The sequence below is a fragment of the Limanda limanda genome, chromosome 9 (assembly GCF_963576545.1).
Source record: "Limanda limanda chromosome 9, fLimLim1.1, whole genome shotgun sequence".
Classification (NCBI taxonomy): Eukaryota; Metazoa; Chordata; class Actinopteri; order Pleuronectiformes; family Pleuronectidae; genus Limanda; species Limanda limanda.
Window position 1 is genome coordinate 25,606,067 of NC_083644.1, and position 23,738 is coordinate 25,629,804.

Consider the following 23,738-nt stretch of genomic DNA (forward strand, 5'->3'; position numbering starts at 1 on the left):
TAATTCACCATATTAAACTGAGACACAGACACAAATGCTAGTCTCCATCATGGCAACAAAATCCTTGAAAATAATTTCATGTTTGTCTTCAGAGTAAAATGCATTTGGGATTTTTGTTGAAAAGCTGTTAACTCTGGTCTAAAGATTGTGTTGATTTCTTAACAGACCTCTGGAATAGCCAACACGCAATGTATGAAAATAAAATTCAAATGTATAAACCACACATGAGAACCGAAATAAAGAATGTTCAGTTTCATGAAAAACACTGACCATAAAATGTTCATAACAGATAAACCAGCTAGAACGAATGCAATGTTTTCTGTCTACACTCAATAACACAAACAATACAACGTGACAGTTTATTGTAGAACTATTTGAAGAGGACTCACTAATGACAAGAAAAAGGTAGCTCCACGGCTTTAACACAGGACAAGCAGGCAGGTTGAGAATAGACACTGCATCAGAACTTCACTTTTATCACCTTTTTGCTTTTACACTACTGTAGAATAGAAGGATACCATGTGCATTCTTTTTTTGGAAACTTTTCCAGACTAAATTGGATAATTTTTCTCCTATAAATCAATATTTTCTTAAAGATTTAATTTTATCCAGTAACGAACTAAAAGGGAACTTTGAGATTAAATACACAATAAAATTTCATTTAACCATTTATAATCAAAATGCTGATTGAAAAACCATGAGGCTTAAAAAGTGGGAGCAGCAAACACAGGCACAGGCACCATCTGCTGCGTGAATGTCATCTGCAGCACAGATGATGTGCTTGTGTTGGCACAAATCCAAATGAGCCCAGCAAAAAGTTCCTTGAAAATAAACGGTGGTCGTTCATCTCTCCGTGAGTTTCAAACTAATTAGAGTCACTCACAAGGATCCCAAACCTCGCTGAAGGTTAAACTCTATCAATGGATCAATGCTGTTTTCAAGATGGAACAGTAACGCAGCCATATCTCAGATTTGTCAGTGGTGTAAAAAAACAGTATTATTGCCAACTAATGCATATTATGGTTTCCAACTTGTTTATCCCCTACATGTATGTTGGAAAAAAATCAAAGTGTCCCCAAGTGGTTAGGAACACTTTGGGTTTGAGGACACCAGTCTGTCAAGTGGAGATAAACGACGTGCCAGCACGAGCCCCGTGTGCCGCTCTGCATCGCCTTAAAAAGTTACGACTTCAACCACACCAGCGGAAACAAAAACCACCTCCGATGAGGGAAAAGTTGTTTTCACAGGAAACAGTTGAGTCGTTGTAATGAGTCTTCGGCTGCGCGAGGGAAGATGTGGCCAGGTGGAGGCCGCACATACTGAGATACAACTGATCTGGATGGACGGAGCAGTAAATGAGGCCAATGTGAGGAGTCTAATCACTGCTAGTTGTTGCCCTCAGCTTTAAGTGTTGTGGTGGCTGAAGGGCTCCATTTGAAGAGCAGATATATAGCAGCTTTCTCAGATAGACAGAATGAACTGGGAGAGTGAAGCTGGCTCAGTTTTACCAGTTTGTTTATGTTTTCAGTTTGGATTTGTGGCTTTGGCAGCAAATCACTCAGTGAAAGGATGCATGGGGGAGGAAGCCTGTGTGTGTGTGTGTGTGTGTGTGTGTGTGTGTGTGTGTGTGTGTGTGTGTGTGTGTGTGTGTGTGTGTGTGTGTGTGTGTGTGTGTGTGTGTTTGTGTATGTACATGTGCATGCAAAGCTCTGTGCAGGGCTGGATATGAAGGAAAGAAAAGGGTACACAGGAAAAAAAATCCTTTAACATGAATTGATTGGGAGATGTTTGTGGTAGAAATCTGGTTATGATTGAACTTTTTCATTATGGGCAGAGTAACTTCAGGCTTCAGGGGATTTTTTTCCCCCCTTTTCTTCCAACTGGAACCACTCCAGTGTTTTCCAGCAATAAGTACGAGGGCCTCAAATCTCTAAAAAAAATACACACATGCAGCACCCATGTGCCACAATCAAAACAGAGTTTGCAAGTCAGCAAAATGAGACGGTTTTATGGATTCTGGCTGCAATATGAATCGTAGCGTAGTCATATTTTTGTGCAGCATAGGAACCAGCTGTGAGGCTAAAGTTAGCATACCTCAGTCCGGGGCTACAGTTTAAGAACAGATGAAGAAGAACTCCCTCAACAACAGGAAAAGTATGTTAACTGGAACCAGACAGGAACCTTTATATCTCAATATGTTAAACTATGTGAAACTCCTATTTGAGGCAGAGATGAATGATGCTAATACTTATAATATCACTGAACATCAGATTCATGTGTGTGACTGCTGGGAATCCTGGTGTTATTGATTAGTCTCTGAGAAAAATCAAAGCACAAATAATCTGTATGTTTTGTATAAACAATGGTCCAAATGACTGTGAGGAGGCAGAAAATATCACACTAGCTTTTCTGAGGAGCGTTTCAGCCTCTTTCAGCTCCAAGTTTGTTTTCAGTTAAAAAAACATGAGACTCATCCAGCAGCTGAAGAACCAGATGTTCTTCCCAGTTGTGGAGACCAGATCTGCACTGGACTATAAGCAAGAGCCACATTTACACATTTTCTGTGTTCTCAAACAGAACTACAACTCCAATGAGCCTCTAATGCTATTTAAGTCCAAGTCAAGGCCGGTACCTAACGGGGACTGAGTTTTTGCCATCATGGCCCTGAGGCTCTGAAACTCCTGTCTGAGGAGAATAGACTTGTTATCATTTTACCTGGTTTTAAATCATTGCTTATATGAAAGCCTTAAATGCCTGATTTATATCTGGTTTGAATAAATGTTTGTTTTTAATATTTTGATTCTGTGTCGTTTTATTCCCATTGGGTAAAGCACTTTGAAGCCTTGTTTAGAGAAGTGCTATAGAATTAATTTACTATTATTATTATTATTATTATTATTATTGATGCACTAGAGGTAAAGGTTTTCTAGTTCATCCAAATATAGCTTTTGCTCATTGTTAGCCACTCTTATAATGGAAAGAGACTTAGAAATGGATGTATTTTTTTTTTTGTTTTTACCAAAATGCATCTTGGGGATTGTAGTAATATTTATTATGTGCACATATCTTTCAATCTAATTTGATTTATTGTATCATATCACATGTGTTTCTATTTACAGATTATTATGTTTTTAATGAACTCTATCGTTCTATTATGTTCCTTTCTCTGTTTTCCTTGGTTTCTGTTTGTATTTCTTAGTTCTGTATTGAGTTCTTGCTTTGTATGTGTGCTTTAATCCCTAAGGAAGCTACGTAAAGTATTGGGTGATCTGTTTTAAATTCATTTACGTGTGCAGGAGAGAATGGGAAGCCTATGTGCTGTTCTTCTTCCAGCCACATTTAGCCTATTTATTTACCTAGTGACAGGAAGAGGTGCTGTGAGGCGAGGAGCACACGGCCGGTGAATCTGGTCGTATCCACTCTGCAGCCAACAGAGCTCCTGAGCATCTTACTTACTATAATTCAAGTAATCATGTTTAGAAGAAAAGGTCTGGTCTAGATTAATCCAGCTCTTCTCAGCGCCAGTGTTGGGGGTTGGTCTTTGTCGTGCACTATTGTTTGGGACATGTGCAATCAGTGACTAAATGGATAAGCAGCAGAACAACAAATGGGAGTTCCAGGTACCCAGAGGGGGAAGCTGGAAATTAAAATATTTACATCTACAGCCTGACTGTGTGGATGAGCATTCAAGAATTCAATATACCACAGCTGGAGAGAGCCTTGCTACCTGAGGACGCCTCAGCGAGGACAGTGTGGGAAAAGTCAAGATACAGATGTGACATCACAAAGGCCACGGATGGGGTCAGTGGGATGTGGGACATGTGGACCAGTCACCCTGAACCCGAGCTGGCATAACGAGAGGCTGCTTCTCCATTCGCCCTTGGCCTCCTGTAATCACTGAGGTTTCCAACTCACTCCGAGGCACGCTGCTCACCGCCGTCTCCAGGGAGCTCGCATCAAAAGCAAAGAAGCCAGTGGGGAGGGGGAGGAGGTGGGGACCCTCATCTCCGTGGTCTCCCATTAAAAACCTCCAGCCAGGGGCCAACGTGGTCTGTATCATTTATGAGCTCACCAGAGACGAGTCATGACTTCACCGCAGCGGAGCCAAGCCCAACAAATCATTATTACAGCTCATTGTTCTCAAGCAAGCCCGTACAGGAGGTGTCCATACGGCGGCCTCACACAGCAGCAGAGAAACCTCCAGACCAACAGGCTCGTGGAATATCATGACAATTTATTGGACATAATGGGTATACAAATATCATGCATATTTACAGCGTATAAAAAGTTTTCAAACTCCAAAGGAAACGGTAACTGCTGACAAAAGTTCTACACATTTACAATGCCCCCCCATCATCATCGTGATCACACATCGACCACTTCATTGTTTACTTTGAGAAGAAAAATTACATGTGGACTGCAGTAAACAATGTAGGGGCCCTAAAATCATCAAACTGCAGTACAGTCTATAAGAGTTTCAACTTCTCTCGAATTCACACACATGCACAGAAAACCCTCGCACGCATACAAACACACAAATGACACATTCATAGAAAAACACATGAGGTAGTAAAATGGTTTAACAAATACAATCAATGACTAAATCAATGGATTGGTGCTCCGATTACAGCTGTTGTCAGATCGGCATCGACCAGGAGTGGCACTCTGGTGTGATACAGCATCATTGTTTCATATTGACAGCATGTAACTAATCCTCATTCTCTATTATGAGGGGGGGAAGTGGTTTTTCCAGCATTCACTGGGGTAATAGAGAAGGAGGAGGAATGTTGACGTCGTATCATTAGTTTGAGTGAAGGAATATCGAGAAATTATCTCAAATGGGATAATTGCATCCAGAGCACAACTTGGAGGCTCACAGCTGAACGGCGTGACACACGGGGTGGCGGGTGGGGAGCTAATAACAAACGGTGGGGATGGATTCGCCACAGTCGATAAGAGAAACCGCAAAAAAAACTACAGGAATGTCAGAAAGTCCTAAGCCCACAATGACCGCTGATTATATTTCCCCTCTGTACGACGTGGAGTAGGCTCGTTTACAGTGGGATACAATGCTGCTCACAATAATGCTGCAACATGTCATTGCTGTGTAGTCACTTTATGACTGAGCTGACCGAGGCCCTCCTGGCCCGAGGCCCGACAAAACAAACAAGGTCTAATGTTGACCTGAAACCAAGTGGTTCTAATAGAACTTAATCAAAGTTATTTCTCAAGTGTTAGTGAAAACAGCTGAGTTTCCAGAAACCAAATAAGAAAAGGTTGGATTTTCTCCAGTCAAACAGAGAACAGACACATTTATTACCCAATCCTACGCTCTTATTTCAAATGTGATTTCCCTGCTGCCATTAGTGGTCCAGCTTTGATTGAATTATTTTTCATTATGTCAATGGGGATACAGTATATGTTACTGAGTATGACAATGGGAGGAAGAAAAGAAGGGATCGATTTGGGGATGTGGGTTTTATAGTGGGAACCTCACTAAATGTTATGATAAGAAAAGTCACTATTACAGCTTATCTCCAAACATATGAAACTGATATCTTAGATGCTGTTATCCAAATGGATAAATTCAACATCCAATTTATTTACTTCATGACAAAATATTTGAGTAAAAACATGATTTATACAAAATAGCAATCAATACGCAACAGCTTCAGTCATGAAACATTATTGGCATGTACGGAAATAAGACCATAAACTATCACAATGTTTGAACAAAACATAGGAAATGTTTTTTCCATGTACAGAAGAAATTACATATTTATATGTAGTATTCATCATAAACCCATTGCTTGTGTTATGACACATTGTTGAATAAAGTTTCAACGGCTAAGTTTAAAAGATTACATATTCTGATGAGGTTTAGACTTTTCAATTTGACAGTGAACCATATTTTTTATAATTTCAAATAAAATGTTTCCATTGGTCAAAGTGTCATAAACTTGGCACAGGGCTTTTATTAATGATCTACGTAAATCATAAAGACTTATGTATGAGCAAATCCACAATTCACAGTACTTAACACACATAGAAAACGATAAATTTCTCTTGGTATATATATATATACATATATATATATATATATATATTCCAGAATATAATTTTATACACAAATATATATATCTATATCTTTATACTCTGTTCCCTCTGTAGAAAGCTTTATACATGTTTACATATGAAAAGAAAAATAAGATCAAAAGCTTTGAGATAACATACATTCTGCTTTTCTTGTTGGTTAAATTGTTACAGGTTAGTCCCACAGACACACAGTCTGATACAATTACATGCAGGTTAATGAAGGAAGGCACTGCAGCAAACATTCATGCTATTCTGAGACGGTGAGGCAGTCGAGGTGTTGCAGTTTGACGAACACCTGCAAACTTATGTTCATAACAAAGAGCTTAAGCTAGAGCTTATTCAACACTGTCAGTGCCAAGATTTACAAAAACAAACACTGAACATCTGGCCTTATATAAAAAATACTCTCCCTTGGCCTCTGTCCGATAAGACTACGATGAGCTGAATGATCAATTGGTAGAAATGTAATCATCATTACACTTTTTTATCAAGGGAAATGCCAAATATTCATTTTCATAGCTTCTAAATTTGATAGCTTTTTAAAACCAAACAAGAAATCAATTGATCGATATGAAAATAGTATTGAGTGGCAGCCCTGGTGTATAGGCACAGCCAGTGGGATCCAAACGGCATCAGATCAGCTAAGCCATGATTAAAAATGATGTCCGAAAAAAATCCCCGCCCCTATTTTTGTTATTCAACACTGGTATTTAGTCACTTTTATAATATGACACGGTGAAAACTTGGACCTTACACTGTCCAGTCCACAAGTACAAAAACATCCTTTTCACACTCTGCTACATGGGTATTTACAATATATACAAACAAATATATACACATATGAAATTAATAGTTTTGGGAAATATGCTTATTTGCTTTCAAGATCAAAGCAACTCTCACATCAGAGTTTGGCATGGTGCCGACGCTGGGAGATGATTAGCCAAGCTTAACATTTAGCAATAAAATTGAATGTTTGAATCTCTCCCTAAGAACACCACACAACTGCTTTTTCCTTATCTTTTTGTTTGCAGATTCAACACATGAGATAGAGCATGTGAATGAATGTGCCACTTTAGCATAAAAAACGCACAGGGAATCTAAGGATGCACATGCCAGTATATCTAAAGCTAATTAATAAACACCTTTCCCTGCACAGGTAGAAATTAAAAATGAAAATGTAGTCGTAAGGGGAGTTTTGTTCTGTGAATCGTTCTTTAAAACATTGAAATGAACATCAACTCATTGGTTTGCTCTATAATCCTAAGGCTAAATTTGGCTAATCATCTCCTGCAATGAGTTCCCCATCTAACGAACAGATACAAAAGAGGCATCCATCTTCTCATCTAACTTTGACAAAATATTTCCCAAAATGTTAAACATTTCCATTAAAATCTACTGTAATAATAGGGAGCCCATAATGCCCGTGGGAAGTTGTGTAACAACTTGTGTATGAAATTAAGACTCAGACCCCCACCCAATGAAACGCACAACTATAACTACTTTACAGAAAGAAAACCTGTGTGTATAAATCTATTGTGAGGGGTGGGATAAGTATAATTAGTTCATTATGAAATGTGGCATTTACAGCAAGACTTTCACATTTTTCTTTCACATTTTTTTGGCTTTTTACTCTTGTGTATACATTCAATACCTACTCTGCCCTGCGTCTCTTAAAAGCCAGTATCTCTCTTTGGCTCAAGATGACGACTCCTGCTAATACTGCACTGTTGTCCACATGTTAATAGTGGTTGCTTTGCTGCTCTCCCACATTGGGTGCTGCATGTCCTAAAGTAACATGTTACAGTGCAGCCATCAACATCTCACTCACTAATACTGACATCACTGCTGTAGCAGAGCACCTGCTTGGTACAAACAGCCCACATCGAACCATTTAAGGTCAAAGCAAAAGGCTCTGTTGTGCTCAGAAAAAAGCAGCATTTGGATTAGAAAGAAATGTCTGGCTTACACGCACATTTGATTCTTGTCGATTTTCTTTCCAGCTAGAAATGAGGTGATGCCGCTGAGTCTCAGAACTGTTACACACCAGGAAGGTCCATTTGACTGCACACACTTGAGGTGGCACAAGGGGACGAACACAACAACTACAGGTGCAATTGTGTGTTTTCTTCTTTTAAAATAGTTTTTTGTATATATATTTTTTTCCTTCCTACCACTTCCTCCAAAAAGAACTCCTTCCACGGAAGGAAATCCTCAAACTGGCCCCTGTGGACCTCCGGGGCCCTTCCAGGAGCCACAGCAGGGCCGTGCCCCCCCGCTGGGGAAGAGTCCTGGGCTATGCTGTGCTGCTGCTGGAGCAGGGCGTGCTCTGCGTGCTGCCGATACTGTGAGCCGCGCTGCTGTTCTCGGAGGCGGGTTGGGACTTCTGGACCTGCTGTGTGCCAGCTGTCTCACCTAGACACAGAGCAGGAGAGGGGAGGGGAGGGGGGGTTGGACCAATGGGAGAGAGAGAGGGGGAGACAAAATGTATATAAATGAGAAAATGCCAGAGGTAGGCAGGAATGATACCAATCAATATGCTTGGAGTTACAAATTGACTGTTTTTGTGCCTTCTGCTGTTTACTACGGCTGTCATTGCTCCACGTAAAACTTGTACTGAGGTTGAAATGAGATACTTTATGCTTTACTAAGAACCCCAATTCATTCTTACTCAAGTAAAGGCACATGGCAACAGTGAAAAATACTAGGAGAACTCTGCACTGCATCTGTCCTCACTTTTACCATCTTAAAACGCATACGCACAGAGTTTTCACATATTGGGGCTCTAAAGATGTCAATTCACAAAGACCAAAACAACCAGTCACATTCTCTTTAACAGGAGATATGTTAGACAGAACAAGACGAGGAGGTTTTCTCATTCGTGGAGTTTATTTCTTTTGTTTTCTGGAATCAATTAGCCTGGCTTTAGAAGATAAAGCAGAACAAACACAACAAAGATCTTTCTGACTGGAGCTCAAACCACTCACTGGTTAATTTTTCCGTGTCTAAATAAGCATGTCATTTCGTAGACTCTTGGGATGCGACGCTTAAACCAAGGGGCAAATAAAAGTGCTTATATCTGTGTACAATAAAAAGAGTCTGATATTGAGTTTGATAAAAGGTCCATTCTGTGTTTAATCCGAGTTTTTGGCACGACATAATGCAGTCTCTCCCTGGTGTCTTCTTTTGAGAGCACATACAGAAATGAAAGTGTCATAGATTAATATTTTCCCATCAATAGTCTTTAGTGTGTTCTGGAACTGGTGTGTGTACAGTATGTTCCTGTGTCCTAGATATATGATAAGCAGCATATGTGTGTCCACAGGCACAGATCCTATGTCCCGCTCCCTCTTCGGGGCCCCTCAGTTCTGCTAATGTTTACCAGAGCAGAGCTGCCAGCAGGATCCTGCTCTCTACAAAACAAAGGGACTTGGATTCACCTCGTTAGTCTGAGGAAATATAAATTCCCAAGTCCAATATTATCTTTCTAGATAGAAGAGATAAAGGCAGCTTCGTATGTCACACGGACACACTCAACATTACTCTGTGTCCAGTTGTGGCAGATGTTGATTCCTCAGAGAGAATTTAATCTCTGGATGGGGAGTTGAAAATGCATGAGCAGAATCTCAGTGTCTCTTGCACAACAGCACAGTCAAATTTACTGTATCTGAAACAAAGTATCTAGTGAAAGATGATACAAAAGTCCATGAAAAGGTTGTGACTTTTCTGAAACTCATCATTCAAAAAACCGAGGGACATCTATTGACTCTCACTTGTGTCTATCTCAGCCATCACCTCACCACAACACTTTTCATTCTCATCTGACGCCAAGTATTATTTTAATTTAATAATAGGAGGCTTTTCTGTGGATCACTAAGCTCCTATGAGCATGATGGCCTCTCTGGTGAGAGAGAACCAGACAGAAAGAGGTTACAGAGCATATATGAGAGAACAAAAGTAAAAGTAAATGTTAACATGCTAACGATTTGGATGACACTGATATGAATGAATGATTGTATAACCAGGATATAACAACTCATCCTCAAGGGTACATTAACCTGTAAAGATAATTCCATTCCAGACGCAAAACTAAAAGGTACAAACATCGTCTTATGTTGGCACTGGAGGAAAAGTCAGGGGATCATCCTCTGGGTTATTGCAGAATTACAAGTTAATCAATCTAGTGGTTGTTGACATGTATGCAACTAAAGTGGTGGACCAATCATCGGCTGTGTGTAAAGATGGACGACATGATGACTACCTAAAGGTGAAGCCAAAAGCATCCCAATCGCCCCCTGGCAGCTGGCTGCAGTAAAGGTCACAAACCCTGCCTCCTCCGTGTTACTGTATGGGACATGGAACAAACTAAAATATCAAAATACACAATACAAATATTTTTCCGTCACCACACCGATGTACATCCCATTGCAAAGTTTTCCATTAAGTTTGCTTTTAATTAGTTATTTGCTATGAAAATGGGGTCAAACATCATGATTTACAGCTGAGACTGTTTCCATGACTGGTTAGATTTGTTCTTCTTTCTAAAAGTAATCTCACCAGCCGAGCTGGTCTCTTGGCAGAGTTAACTCAAGGCCTGGCAGAATGAGGACCTGTTGTATAAGTCAAGATAGTGAGCAAGACGCCAGAATACTGTATGTTGCTGGTAAAGCGTTTATGCTTCTAATTGCCTTATATGGAATTAATCTGTGATGGACAACAAGTCCAAATATAATTCCAGTGATTATATGTAACATTAAAAAACTGTTTGTCTGTTTTCTCAAATCCTGAGGGGATAGACTCAAATCATTTTTTTATGTTCCATCTCCCTGTTCACTGATTTAGAATATTCTGGTATTTTTGGTGGCTGTTTTGGGGATCTACATTCTTGGGGTTTATGTGGAACCACCAACGACGCCATATAAGGTCACTTCAGCCAAGACAGCTAAACAAGTCCGTCCATAGTTACCCTACCCTACCCTTACAAAAATAACATTCACAGGAGCATGTGTCTGTATTAAAGACTCGTGGCCATGTGTATTGTTTTTACATACATTCTATCTTTACACCTGTTCTACGTACACGTTCACTTTTGAAATCTGATGTATTTGGAAGTTTGAGTCGTTTTTCATAGCTGGTAGCTCTTGTACGCCCACAAAACTTGAACAAAGTGACTCTCTGAAGAGGAGCCAAAACCAATATTGATATAAAGATAAGGGTACCGCAATCTGACAGCTGATCTTTCCTGCTAAATTAAATCATGTTCAGCAACACTTTTCAATTTGACTGTGCATGGACAGCAGTTTTAAAAAGTATGTCAATTTGTAACAGTTTTTACAAGTTCATGTATAGCTGCTAAATTCACATCTATCGGTGAGAATGATTTACCACTGAAACTATCAAGCTTGGTCAGACTGTGACCTCCTTCCAAAGAGTAAACTTAAACACTCCCATTGTTGTACTTTGTGAAATACTGGACCTCTAAACTCAACCAGGTCTATGAGACACATTCATGGAGAACAGATCAGCCACGGGGCCACAGGTCAGGGGCAAAGCGCAGCACCAGTCAACACACAGGCCAGCGAGAACAGGGCAGCTCTATGTAACGGTGAACTCGCCGGGCCGCTGGGAGAGCACTTCCTCTCAGGGGTCGGCCGGGGTCGGCAGGCTGGGAATGATGGGGGAAAGTCTTGGCATCTAATGGATGGATTGTGTGTCTTTTCCTCCGAGCGCCCGCTACACCCTACAAGGGGATTTCCAACTTGTCTCCAGCCCATTGTACTGAGAATATTCGCTGACCAACCCGCAGCCCCCGAAACATTCAAAGGCAGGAAAGAGGAGAGCTCTTGCTGCTGACCAACAGGATATATTTACAGTGAAGGAGTGAATATGTTATTGTGAACTGACCCCTGTCAGCAGCAGGATGTTTGGCAATCCCAACGGCACATTTTTGGCACGGAGACGCTCGAGCATTCCTTTGCATTTTTTATCTTTTCATTAATGTGGAAAGGTGAGCCGGGGCCCCCCAGGAGCAGCAGGTAAAGGACCTACCTGTGTGGGAGTAGATAAACCACAGGGCTCCGGTCAACAAAGCCCCGATCACAAAGGCTGCAAAGGCGATTCCCACGACTGTTGGAGTGTCCAGCACATACATGGTGTCTAGAAAAAAAACAGCATAGATATATTTTCAATCTTTCAAATAAGACAAATTGTGTAAAATTTACATATTTTCTCATGTGAGACAAAATGCGATACTGGGATAATTTTTCCTTTTATTTACTTTACACTGTTTATTTATATAATTAATTATTTTATTGTTTATTTTTCATTGATCAAATACTGATCACTGTGGAGATCTATAACATTCACATACATACACACGCATACAAATACAGTGTAAAAGAAAAAAGGACACTTTTGTAAGACAACTTACGATCCTTAGGAGGTTCCCGTGGGCTCGGGGGGACTTTGGATGGAGGGTCAACTGCAAAATGAAAAAAATGTATATTGTCAATGCATGTTGACCATCATGTCTACTCTGTCTCTGTTTACATGTTTTATTTATTGATTACTCAAATAATAACACAAAAAAAATGCTGGAGTGGGCTGATATTGTAGAGAGAAGCTCCTCTCTGAGACGACAGCGTCTTTAAGGATCAACTTACAGATGCCTTCTACTTCTGCTTACCCAATTTTTTAAGCCATTTGGAGTGCCTCCCTCAGCGAAACTAACTGTAATGATGTCTTAAAAAAACAATACAAAGGCGCTTGTGTACGGGCGAACTCAAGAGGCAAGTCTGGAACGTGTCCAAGTCTCTGGCACAATGGGTGCTATTCTTGGAAAGAACACTGACAGGTCATCAGAAAGGACTTTATAATTTCAGAGGGGACGACAGCCAGAGGACGTCCTCTCTGACACTCTCTACCTCCACTCCTCCACTCCAGTGTTATAGAGTGTGACCTGTTGTGCTTAGAATATAGAGGGTGGCCACTGATGCTTTCAGCCCATGAGCAGAAGAGAGAGGAGGAGCGTTATGAAGCAAAACCATATAACTTGACACTCCAAAAATGTATACGACTCTGGGCTGAGAACGTCTGTAGTTATCAAGCTGAAAAAACTCAAAGTGCTTTTTAAAATAATGCCTTGATGTCTGCGGGGAACAATGTGCTGCTGGGCCTCTGTCAGGTCTTGACTTATGTTCCCTGCTTTAACAGAACCAGACAGAGCTTCAGAAGTTAGACTCATGCCTTGAGTTTGCAGCTTGAAGCTGTTGCCAGAGTTGGAGCAGCGCAGATATCTGTATGGATGTAATTTGTTTATGTGGAGTTGCGGTGGAATGAGTGAGCAGTCCTGCGTAATGACTTGTTTTTGTTCAACTCTGACCTCTCATCACAGAGGGCACAAACCACTGACGTCACTTCTGCAAGACTATTGACACTTGGGGGTTTCATTCCATTTAGAAGCAGCTGCATTTGAACTCGACAGTTCAAATCCGTATAACGTAAGCATCTTGGGTCCCTGAGACATTTAACACCAGTACAAGCCATATTCAGCGACTCCTTGACTTAAAGGATTTTTGTCTTTTTATCTAAAACCCTTGTGCAGTCTTCATGTTCGTCCGTGACTACGTAGACGTTGTCGATCATCATGCTTCCCCATCAAAGCCTTAGCATTTCAACCCTGTGTATCATGGAGCATTACTTTTATCACAAATAACCTAATTCATAGAAATTACTGTTGGATGGACATCTGTACTCAAGAGGAAACAGTCATGTTATTCATTTATTAAGCTTGACTGAAGAACATTCCAACCTTCCCATCTAGTCACTACAGTAAACAATCCAGTACAAACATCAACTCGCACTTATGTGGGCAGAGGTGGGTTCAGGTATTAGGCACCTTTTAGATAGAATGAGCTAACACCTGTCCTAACTGTAGTCATCCATTTTAACATACAATTTTTTTATTTTTTTTATATACATTTCTCATATTTGTATTATATGATGTTTTTCATGATTCTTGTAATCGTTTTATTTAAGTCATTGCTTTGTTGCTTTTATTTATTCACTTCTTGTTATGATTAATGCATAACTATCTAGTACTGTATTCTAACTCATGTACAACTACTTACATCTTTGTATTTTGCAGTTTACAGTATTGTGTTTTTGATAATTGTGATGATAATAATAAGCAACCCACATGGAAAAACATGATGCATTATAACAGATCTCTCTTCAAGAATTCAGCTGCTTAGAAGAAAAGCAATTTGTGTGTTGAGTATTTATTTTACATTCTGCATTTTGAGCCTTTCCAATATTTTTCAACCAAATATAAAATTTGTCAGAAAAAAAAAAATCCTCCTTCACTCTCTGCAGACATAAATTTACATTTTGTATCGGTGTAACGATACTTTTGATGGCAGGGCTTTGCGGCTGTTATGTTTTTCCATGCACCAAGTTGACCACAAGTGGCCTTCTTGATTTGAAGATCAAGTTCAGCTCTTTGGGATACGGTCCAGTGCAGAACTGGGGACCCTGAAAAGGCTGCTTGTTTTGTTTCCCATCCCATCAGCAATGCCCCTATGTGAGTTTTTTTCTTCATTGGTGGTTATTACACATCTGAGTTTACTTAATCTCCTCCATGGAAAAGCAAACCCGCTGCACTGGCGCAGTGGTGTGGCACTGCATCCTGGTGCCTGCCTACTCTGGGCTACAGCTTAGCTTACTCATTCACTCATTACTGCAAATGTTACGGTCTCAGTTCAATTCTCTCCTCAAATGTAACTTCTCCAACATCAACACTGGCACTTGTGTGGTAAAACATGACTACAACCAGGAAATCTCCCAATGATAAAACCCTAAGTCCAGTTAAAATGTTAAAAATACACCCACTTCTGTTGGCGTTTTCCCGTCAAACACTGACTTCTCACCTTACCACAAACTATATTTGATTGGCTGTATCAAGTTACAATATTTGAGAGTGAAAACAATATTCTCATGTCATTTAAAACACAAGAAATACAAACATTTGAAGACGGTTGAATTTGAAGCACTGAGCATATGCCCATAATAAACACTTATTTTCTTTATTATTTAGTTTACCTATTATCTTTCCTGATGAATAAATTAGAATAGAATTTAAAAAATGTTGCATTTATTGTTTTAACATCCTTTATCGTCTTCATGTGTTTATTTTTTTAGCATTTATTAACTGTAAAACACCTTAGATTGCATATTATACTATGACAAGTGTTTGCATTATTGTTATTGTTCTTATTTTTAATATTATTGTTGTTTAATGATAAGAAGTGTACAGTAACTGTTTTAATTTTGAGTGGGATAGTTAAAAGGGGCACATCCCAGGGTTCGTACCTACAATTTGGTTGGTTACCCAATATGTCACTAAAAAATGTCTAACACGTCAGTAGCCTGTACCTCCTTCTGGGCTGATGTTTAGTCTCCAAGTTGTTTTTATATACCATCTTTCGCTCTAGTTAAGCAGGTGGAAAAATCAAGATACCCTTGTTACCTCTTTCTAAAATCGTGGAGATCCTGAAAATACATATAACTGACTAAAGCTGCCGATACATTAAATCTGTAATAAGCCAGAAGGGACCATGCTATATATATATATATATATAGAGAGAGATAGATATTGCTCTGGCTCCAGCTCACACGGATAGAATGACGTAAATTATATCAAACTCATGAGTCAATAAAGTTGACTCATGAGGCTAACCACAGGTCCCTTTGTTGGTGTCATTGCTCAGAGGGGATGTTTAAATGAAACACTTTGGCAGTCCACTAGATATTGGGCATTCATGATATCACCCCATATTAAGTTAGGTCATAATTAGTAAAATGTGGTGGTGGTGACCTCAGGCCTTCCCTACAGGCCGCTCCTTCCCCCACAGATCGCACTCATGGCCCCTGAGATAAAAGGCCAATGAGAGGGCCACTACTTCCCTACACACACACACAAACACACGCACACACATACACACACACACACACTCTCTCTCTCTCCTCCCTTCTCCCCCCTCTCTAGTGGAAAGTGGAGGCCACAGTGAAGGTCCTAAGTAAAAACAACTGGAGCTGGATGCTGTATGACTATTTTCCACCTCTCCCTTGGCGTGGACTGGTCCAGAGCCACAGTTCTCAGCATTAGCCCACTCCCCTTTACTGCCGTCAACAACAAGCTAGGATGTATACATACCCTAACACACACACACAGATGTACAGATGTTTAATGTAAACTGACACATGTACGCACACACCAAAAGTGCACACTGGCGTACACAATCACATCACACACGCTTAACGATGGCCAGATGTGGGAAAGTGATGTGCAGAGCTTTGTGGTTTGGTGTAATCTCCAAGCGCTGGACCAAGCTTTCTCTGGCTGCATCGCCCTGAGACCAGCTTCTTCCTTCGCTTCAGGTTTCTTATCAAACACTGCTCTATCAAAGTCATGGAAACCAGACCCTTTAACACACAGCTGAGCTCATGGCGTGACGTCTGAATGGGTGTAAAAAGTGTTTTCTTTTCCTCTCACTAACCTGTTAAGTCTGGCTGACCAGAGCCATACAGCACAAGCAGCTGCTGGGTAGTCGTCTTTCTGTTCATCATCATCTTGAGGATGCTGTCCACATTAAGAGAGTCACAGGTCTCACCGGTTTGCAGGCACTGTTTGGACAAGAAGAAAATAAGAGAACTAAGAACTTATTAACTACTACATTTACAGTGAGGAAGTCCAAAAGAGAACACGTTACTCATTTATTACCTTCAGAAGCATTTAGGCATTAATGTTTCCCAACCTTAAGTAAATCCTTTATGTTATAACTGACAAAACTTGCAAATTAAACAAATTAATAACTTTCTTAGCCTGACCCTGATCATTATCAGAGCTTAACAATTAGCTTCACATTTACAATTCAGCCTCAGGCCACTGCTGCCTGGTCCCTATTTCAAGAAGGGAAAGGGTAAAAAAAAGTAAAGAAAAATAACTTGCAAGAGATTGTATGAGTTGGACACATAACACAGTAAGAGAAAAATTAATTTGATAGCTAAGACCACTGCTTATTTTGTTCTGCAGCTGGATACTTGGCAAACTGTCCATTGATCCATGTTTCGTTGCTAGCTTTGGGTGCGGACTTGATGCTGCTGAGCCAGAGTAAAGGTGGAGCACTAAAACACTGACCTCTGCTCAAACAAACTCTGCTAATGCTATATGGCTCTGGAGAGACTGCAATAACCCTGATGGCTTGTGCAGTAAAATCATTAAACATGCAAAAGTAATTCGGAGAAGATTTTGCTGCATACCCGCGGCAGACTCTGACTGCTCTGGGATCTCTTGGCACACAGAGACATCTCACAGTGCAGGAAAAGCTGGGACAAGTTCAACTTTGAGCTGAAGGTGAAGCTGAAACTTTTCTTTTCCAAACCAGCGTGAGGGATAGGGAAGTCCGTCTTAGGGTAGATATGGACGGACTCGTCTGTGGGGCAGACGGTCTCAATGAGGGTGTAGTCTGAGGGCACGCTGGGGTTGGAGTTGGGAGAAATGGAGCATGATATGATGGTGAACCCCTGATGCGAGTCCGATGCGGTCGATGTGATCTGAAGCACACAAGGGAGAAAAAAATAATATTTATCATTCAAATAGATGGATGAATTCACATTTGTCATAACAAGTCTCATCATGTAAACTAAGACTGAAATCATGATTGATTTAGTTTTAGGGTCTAAAATGTAATATAATATGAATCATATATATTCACTCAAAAAAAACTATCCAATTGTTAGGAAACAAAACAACAGACAGACAATTTAGCAAACAGCTTTTGAACACAGAGGAGCATTCTCCAGCTTAGGAGCTGAAATATTATTCTTAATAGTTAATACTGAACAGATACAACTCATTATGAATGCTAATGGTGTTCAGTATCTGAATGAGTACACAGGCAACTGTTTGCTGATAAATAATTATATGAACTACACCTAACTGCACCCAAGTGGCCAAAATAAGTTTTAATGTAGCATTTGTTTATACAAAAAAATTGGCTATGGCATGAAAACACTAAATGATATCTGTCTATTTCAGACCTTAACTAAAGACAAGATGTGCATCGTATTCATCGCTGCTCACTGAGCCATTTGTCCAAATCTAGCTGCCACTATTCAGTGTCTGGAAACCACATCGACGACCACCGCCATAACACTGACACAAGACAGGAACTAAACACATTTCTTCAAGTAGTATTTCATTCTGAGTTAGGCTGGTAGTAATATATTTCCATGCGTAACCACAAGACAGGCCCTTGAGTTATTATTCCTCCTCTTTCCTTTTCTTGGATATGTCAGTAATGGTATCCTCATTAGAAAGGTCTTAGCCGGAGTGAGACGCAGACACATAAAAACAATATTTAAATCATGCAGATTAAGGCTTATAATGTTTAATTAAAGTAAATTTTGACGACAAATATATTTACAACAATACATGTGTGCACTACTGGAGCGAGGTTTGTTTTGAACGAACAAAAAGCCCCTCTATAAGCATCAAAGTGCATTTGTGCCCCTTTTGGCTACAGCTTCAGGTCAGGTCTCAGCACAGTGTGACTTCTGAGGAGAGGCTCATGCCAAAGCCTCGTGCACAGACATCTCTTTGTAACCTGCTGGCTCGGTGTCCACACTGTCATTGAAGCATCTCCTGCTGATACCATCATAAATCATCTCTTCAAAGGACATCAGAGTTCGAGTCTCTGCCATCTCTTACGTGACCTCCACAATTACTGTTGCGAAACAAGGATTTTGAGCCAGACAAACACAAATAAAAAGGAAGATACAATGATGGTTCGGGGCTGAAAGTGAGTGTTAGCTTTGTGGCCCCAACCAGACAAAATACAAATTGACCTTGTGGATGCCACACTACGAGATCAAAGCTGGAAGAGCTAAAATCCCAGACAGAGCAAACAAAGCTGAGTTTCCTCTGCTCTTTGAAAACTTTCAATTTTGATACAAAAACACCAGTTACATAAGAAAGCACTGCATTAAGCTGAAAACACATGGTGCTGAAATAGGGATTAATATATAAGAGATGTAAGGCTTACCTCCACAAAGACTTGTTGATTCGGTGAAACCGGGAAGAAGGCCTGGCGCGAGGGGTTGTTAGGCGACAGCGTGTTGAACACCTCCATAGTGAACGTCACGTTGTTGACCGGCTGCCTGGACGGTCCCGGTACAATCCTGGGAAGTGTTTCAGAGGTTCCCTGGTTCTTTTTGTATGTGCAGTTGAACTAGAAGGGGAGCAAAACAAAGCCAACACAAATATCAGCAGGGCTCTGACATCAGATTCCATCGCAGAGGACCCTAAGCCTACATGACTGTGTCTCAATAAAGCCACATCAAGACGAACCAGAAATTACGCAAAGAACCCAAGAGATACTGTATAAACAAGGTCAATAAGCTGGAGAATAGGAAAGGATGAGACAAAGGAAAATAAGTCAGGAGAGAGATGAATATTGAGAAACTTCAAATTGGAAAATGTCAGCTCAAGTTCACGAAAAAGACATCATGGAAAGAGAAAGAGATTTCAGGAGCCAGTTTCTTTATTTTACAAGCACCAAGGGACTCTGGGAAACAGTCTCCTCCAACTGAGCCTGATTTACATTGAGATGATCAGTTGTCGGTAGTCAACTTTAACCCTGCGATTAAGTGCTGCACGCACAGAGAGAGAACCACAATGATAAGTCCACTTACATCGATGATAGACTGGTGCTCTGTGGGCTCGCTGATCGTCCTCTCTAACTCAACCGGGTCCCTCGGGAACAGCACGTCTCCGGATTCCAGATCCCCAAAATCCAGCGGCCGACCACTCCCATCCTTGTTCTCAGCATGACTTATCAAGACCTGCGATCCACAGAGGAGACGGTTACTCACAAAACACAAGGCACAGCAGAGTGAGTGAAAGAATAACTCACAAAAATCTTTTCCAGATTTTTTTTTCCAAATCAGATCCTGCTGCAAGTATAGTATTGCTTAATTCAGGCAGAGATTTGAATCTACGAGAGGGATTGCCAAAATATTCAGTAACCAATGAGTAGGGTCTAACATGTGGTAATGTCCTGTGGCTTCAGCAGTGGGACTAGCACTGGTCAAACACACAAAACACACTTTTGATTCCTCAGCAGAGCAGAGGCATGTCAGAGTCTGTGGTTAGGACTCTCAGCTTTGGGAATATTTTGATTTAATGAGGTAAGAGGAACATTTCAATGACGCTAACAGTGTTGTTTTGTTAGCCGATCTGCTGTTGGTGCCACCGCTGAGTGAAAACAACAGGAGAGAAAGCAGCCAAAGCAGATTATCTGTGATGTGTGGGGACTTGGACAAAGAAAATTAATCTCTTTTGACCAGAGATCAGAGGTTATCCCTGCGTCCAAGTGCAAACACAAAGGATGACCTTGGACATGTGCCCTGCATTTCAGTCTGCTTTTGAATGAATACGTGTTCCTCCAAATTTCCCCCCACAAAGGATTTTACAAGGCCGGGTAGGAAGTGATTCATCTCTGCTTGTTAGGACAAACACGCTGTATGAATGCATTCCATAATAATGAAGTTAACCGGGGATGTCACATTTGAATATTGAATCCCACGATCAAGTGGTTACTGTGACAATAAAAGTCGAAAAGAAAATTGATCCCTCACTCTTCCTTTTTCCTCTCACTTCTTTCTTTTCATTTAAAGGCCGTATAAAACATGACACTGGAGCTGTAGCAGCTCTGCTTTATTTTCCACTCATCCACAAAAGAGGATAAAACTGCTGATGGACATATTTGTGGAAACAGGGTTGAGATATCCGAGTGGCCATTTCCCATTTTGTGAAGCTGACTGACGTTAGAGGACATTTGAGGACACGCTGTGAAAGTCTGTTGTGAACATCGTAGTCCTTTGCAACCGACAAGGATCGATACAAGATGGTGCTTTCCTCACTTTTTAAAGAAACTCACATAGCCAGGATGTGAGGCTCACTAGCTTTTACAGGTACAGGTGTTATCTGTTGGAAAGTGGAGCTAGTTAGCCCTGCTTGCTTACGTGAACACTCCCACAAGGCACTTGTATTTGTGTGGTTATTTTAATACAATCTGAGTCCTTGTAATTCGATGTGGTGTTTGTTCCCCATTGCTCAGTGAGGCAGTTGAACCAGCGTTAGTTGTCTCTCTCTCTCTTTTAATGAGACACTTTAAAAATACATATTTTGGTTTTACGTAATAATCACAGGTTTATTTGCATGGTTTGTTTAAAACTACAATGCGATAACAGGTATTTTACTCACAGAGTTGAAGTGGAGGGCCGTAGGGCTTCCCTGCATGGGAAATACGGTGGTCTTACAGCCTGTCAGAGGAGTTTCCAGCGTGTAGTGGGTGGCATTGACTGTTGCCTTGCAATTCGGGTCTACTAGTGTGAGGTTGACATGAAAAAATCCGTTCGCCTGTGGAAACATAAAAAAAAATGGTAATACTGGATGAAGATCAAAAAAATAAATCCTTTATTAACTCATTTTAAAAATAGTAAAAAACACAGTTGAGCGGTTGTGTGAGACTTTAAGTTCCCAGGAATAAACAAATCCCACAAGGTGGTCTCGCTCCAGCCCCAGCTTCCCCTAATTACAGTCTATGCCAGTTTCCATTCTGTGATGTGGGCTGACTGAGCTGTCCCCGTGAACCGATGCCAAGTGTCGGGACCAGTCCTACTTGCTTCAGTGTCAGTGTCAGCCAGCGTGAGCCAGGAACTCAAAGTAAATCTACTTATTTTGATTAAACCACAAGTGACTATTAGATCTGTGTGTTAAAACGGAAACTACAGTTTGCTGTTGTTACACTGACTGATCACAGTAATATACAATAATAAAAATGTTACAGATGCCTGCACACACTATCATTCGCCTTAACATTAACAAATCCATATAAATTCTTGCTAGAGATTTACTACTTACTAAGATCTGCTTGCTCCTCACAGTGTCAATTAATTTGATGCAATACTGAGTAATTTCTAATTGCTTCCAGCTTCCTATTTGAATTGATTTTTGTGTTGCTTAATTTGTGTAATATTGAAAAGGTGCACCATATGTATGTTGTTTTATGAAATAATCTTTTTAAACTAAAGTATTAATCATCATCAATGATAATCATTAGTTGTAGCTGTGTATGCTCATAGACAGTATCTGTGATAAATAACATCCCTGCTGTCCACTCACTTGCAGACTCTCTTTTTCAATGCTGATCACCATCCTTGTGTCCTCGCACTGCACACTGTGGCCCACACTCAGGACGCCCTGATGCTCCTCTGGCTCGCTGTTCTCCCAGGGCCGGTCGTCCAGGATGGAGGGAAGCTGCAGGTAGGGCAGACCTGAGTGTCGCGAGGCAACTCCTGCTCCTGGATAAGGACTGGAGTCACGCAGGAAGGGGAGGTCCGGGGGCAACATGCTCTCCAGAGGATCCACCACATCTGGAAGTCACACATGTTTAAGGCCTCGTGAGACTGATTTTACAGGCAGGGAAATTACACAGGGCGACGACTATAAAACCATTCCACACTATCACCCTAGCTTCTCTGCGATGACGGAGAAATGGGCAATAGGAGTCAGAAAAAGAATTTACTTGTATTTGAACAATTGTTGAATTTAACACAATATTACTATTTCTGCAGAAGTATAATCGAAACTTTTTTTTGCAATTTACCTGGCTCTCTTAGTCTGATACTGAAGTGGTTAGCTACAGGAGTGCTGGTGTAAGACGTTACTGGACTGTAACCATGGTCCTCTGCCCACTTGATCAGGGCTTGTGATCCTGTTGGCAATTGCTGCTTTGGGGATTTTGACACTTCCATCTGTTTCTCTGTGGTGGAGCTCACACTCACGGTATCAGAGGCCTGTGGAGGAAAAAGCAGAGATAAACAAAAATGTATCTTCTTATATATTTCTTATGAAAGAGCATAGATTTAAGAGCACTTTTTTTACAGATCTTCAGACACAAAAGACATGATTTACTGTTCAGGAATTGTCACCGATTTTCAACTTCAAGTCCAGCCCTGCACGTATATAAGTGGTAAGTGTGACTCATGTGTATGAGTGTGAGGGAATGGGCGTGTCGCAGCTTGATCGATGCAGAGGAGCCAACACGTTAGTTTGCTCCTAAAATGTGTATCCTGCCCTGTTGCACACGCTCGGTTGCTTTCTCCCTGTGTGCGAGAGAAAGCTGACTCTTTCTTACAGAACATTTCCCACTCTTTTTAATGTCTCGTGCAAAGCAGAGGAAAACCCAGATTCTGAGAGAAGTGGGGCTTCACTTTTACGAGGCTGTCATATCACACGCATAGCTGACGGTTTCGCAAACACTCACTGCAACAGCACAGTATCCTGCTGTCACGTAAAAGTCATCGGGTCAGCTATTTTGGAACAACTAAATGGCCTCATGTTTAGACTGACAATCTCAAACATTTGACAAAGAAGAAAATGCAGAGCAGCACTTGTCAGTACTTGTGTCTGTAGCAGGTTCTGCTGGTGGAGTCATGTTGTGCAGTTATCACAACCGTGTTCAAATTAATAGGAGACCATTTAAACACATATTAACCTGTTGTTTTAGCGTCTCATGAAA

The 23,738-nt window shown here is 40.8% G+C and overlaps 1 protein-coding gene across 1 annotated transcript in view; it reads right to left on the bottom strand.

Moving 5' to 3' along the window:
• Positions 1 to 4,214: 4,214 nt before the first annotated feature.
• tgfbr3 (transforming growth factor, beta receptor III) overlaps positions 4,215 to 23,738 on the bottom strand; it is a 71,153-nt gene continuing 51,629 nt past the window's right edge. The window contains exons 9-18 of the mRNA XM_061078411.1: positions 22,824 to 23,013; positions 22,340 to 22,590; positions 21,419 to 21,574; positions 19,846 to 19,995; positions 19,197 to 19,382; positions 17,413 to 17,706; positions 16,650 to 16,776; positions 12,524 to 12,574; positions 12,142 to 12,249; positions 4,215 to 8,508 (exon numbers count right to left, since the gene is read on the bottom strand). Coding sequence (XP_060934394.1) covers positions 8,390 to 8,508; positions 12,142 to 12,249; positions 12,524 to 12,574; positions 16,650 to 16,776; positions 17,413 to 17,706; positions 19,197 to 19,382; positions 19,846 to 19,995; positions 21,419 to 21,574; positions 22,340 to 22,590; positions 22,824 to 23,013 — 1,632 coding nt within the window. The 3' untranslated portion in view covers positions 4,215 to 8,389. The remainder of the gene's footprint in view (positions 8,509 to 12,141; positions 12,250 to 12,523; positions 12,575 to 16,649; positions 16,777 to 17,412; positions 17,707 to 19,196; positions 19,383 to 19,845; positions 19,996 to 21,418; positions 21,575 to 22,339; positions 22,591 to 22,823; positions 23,014 to 23,738) is intronic.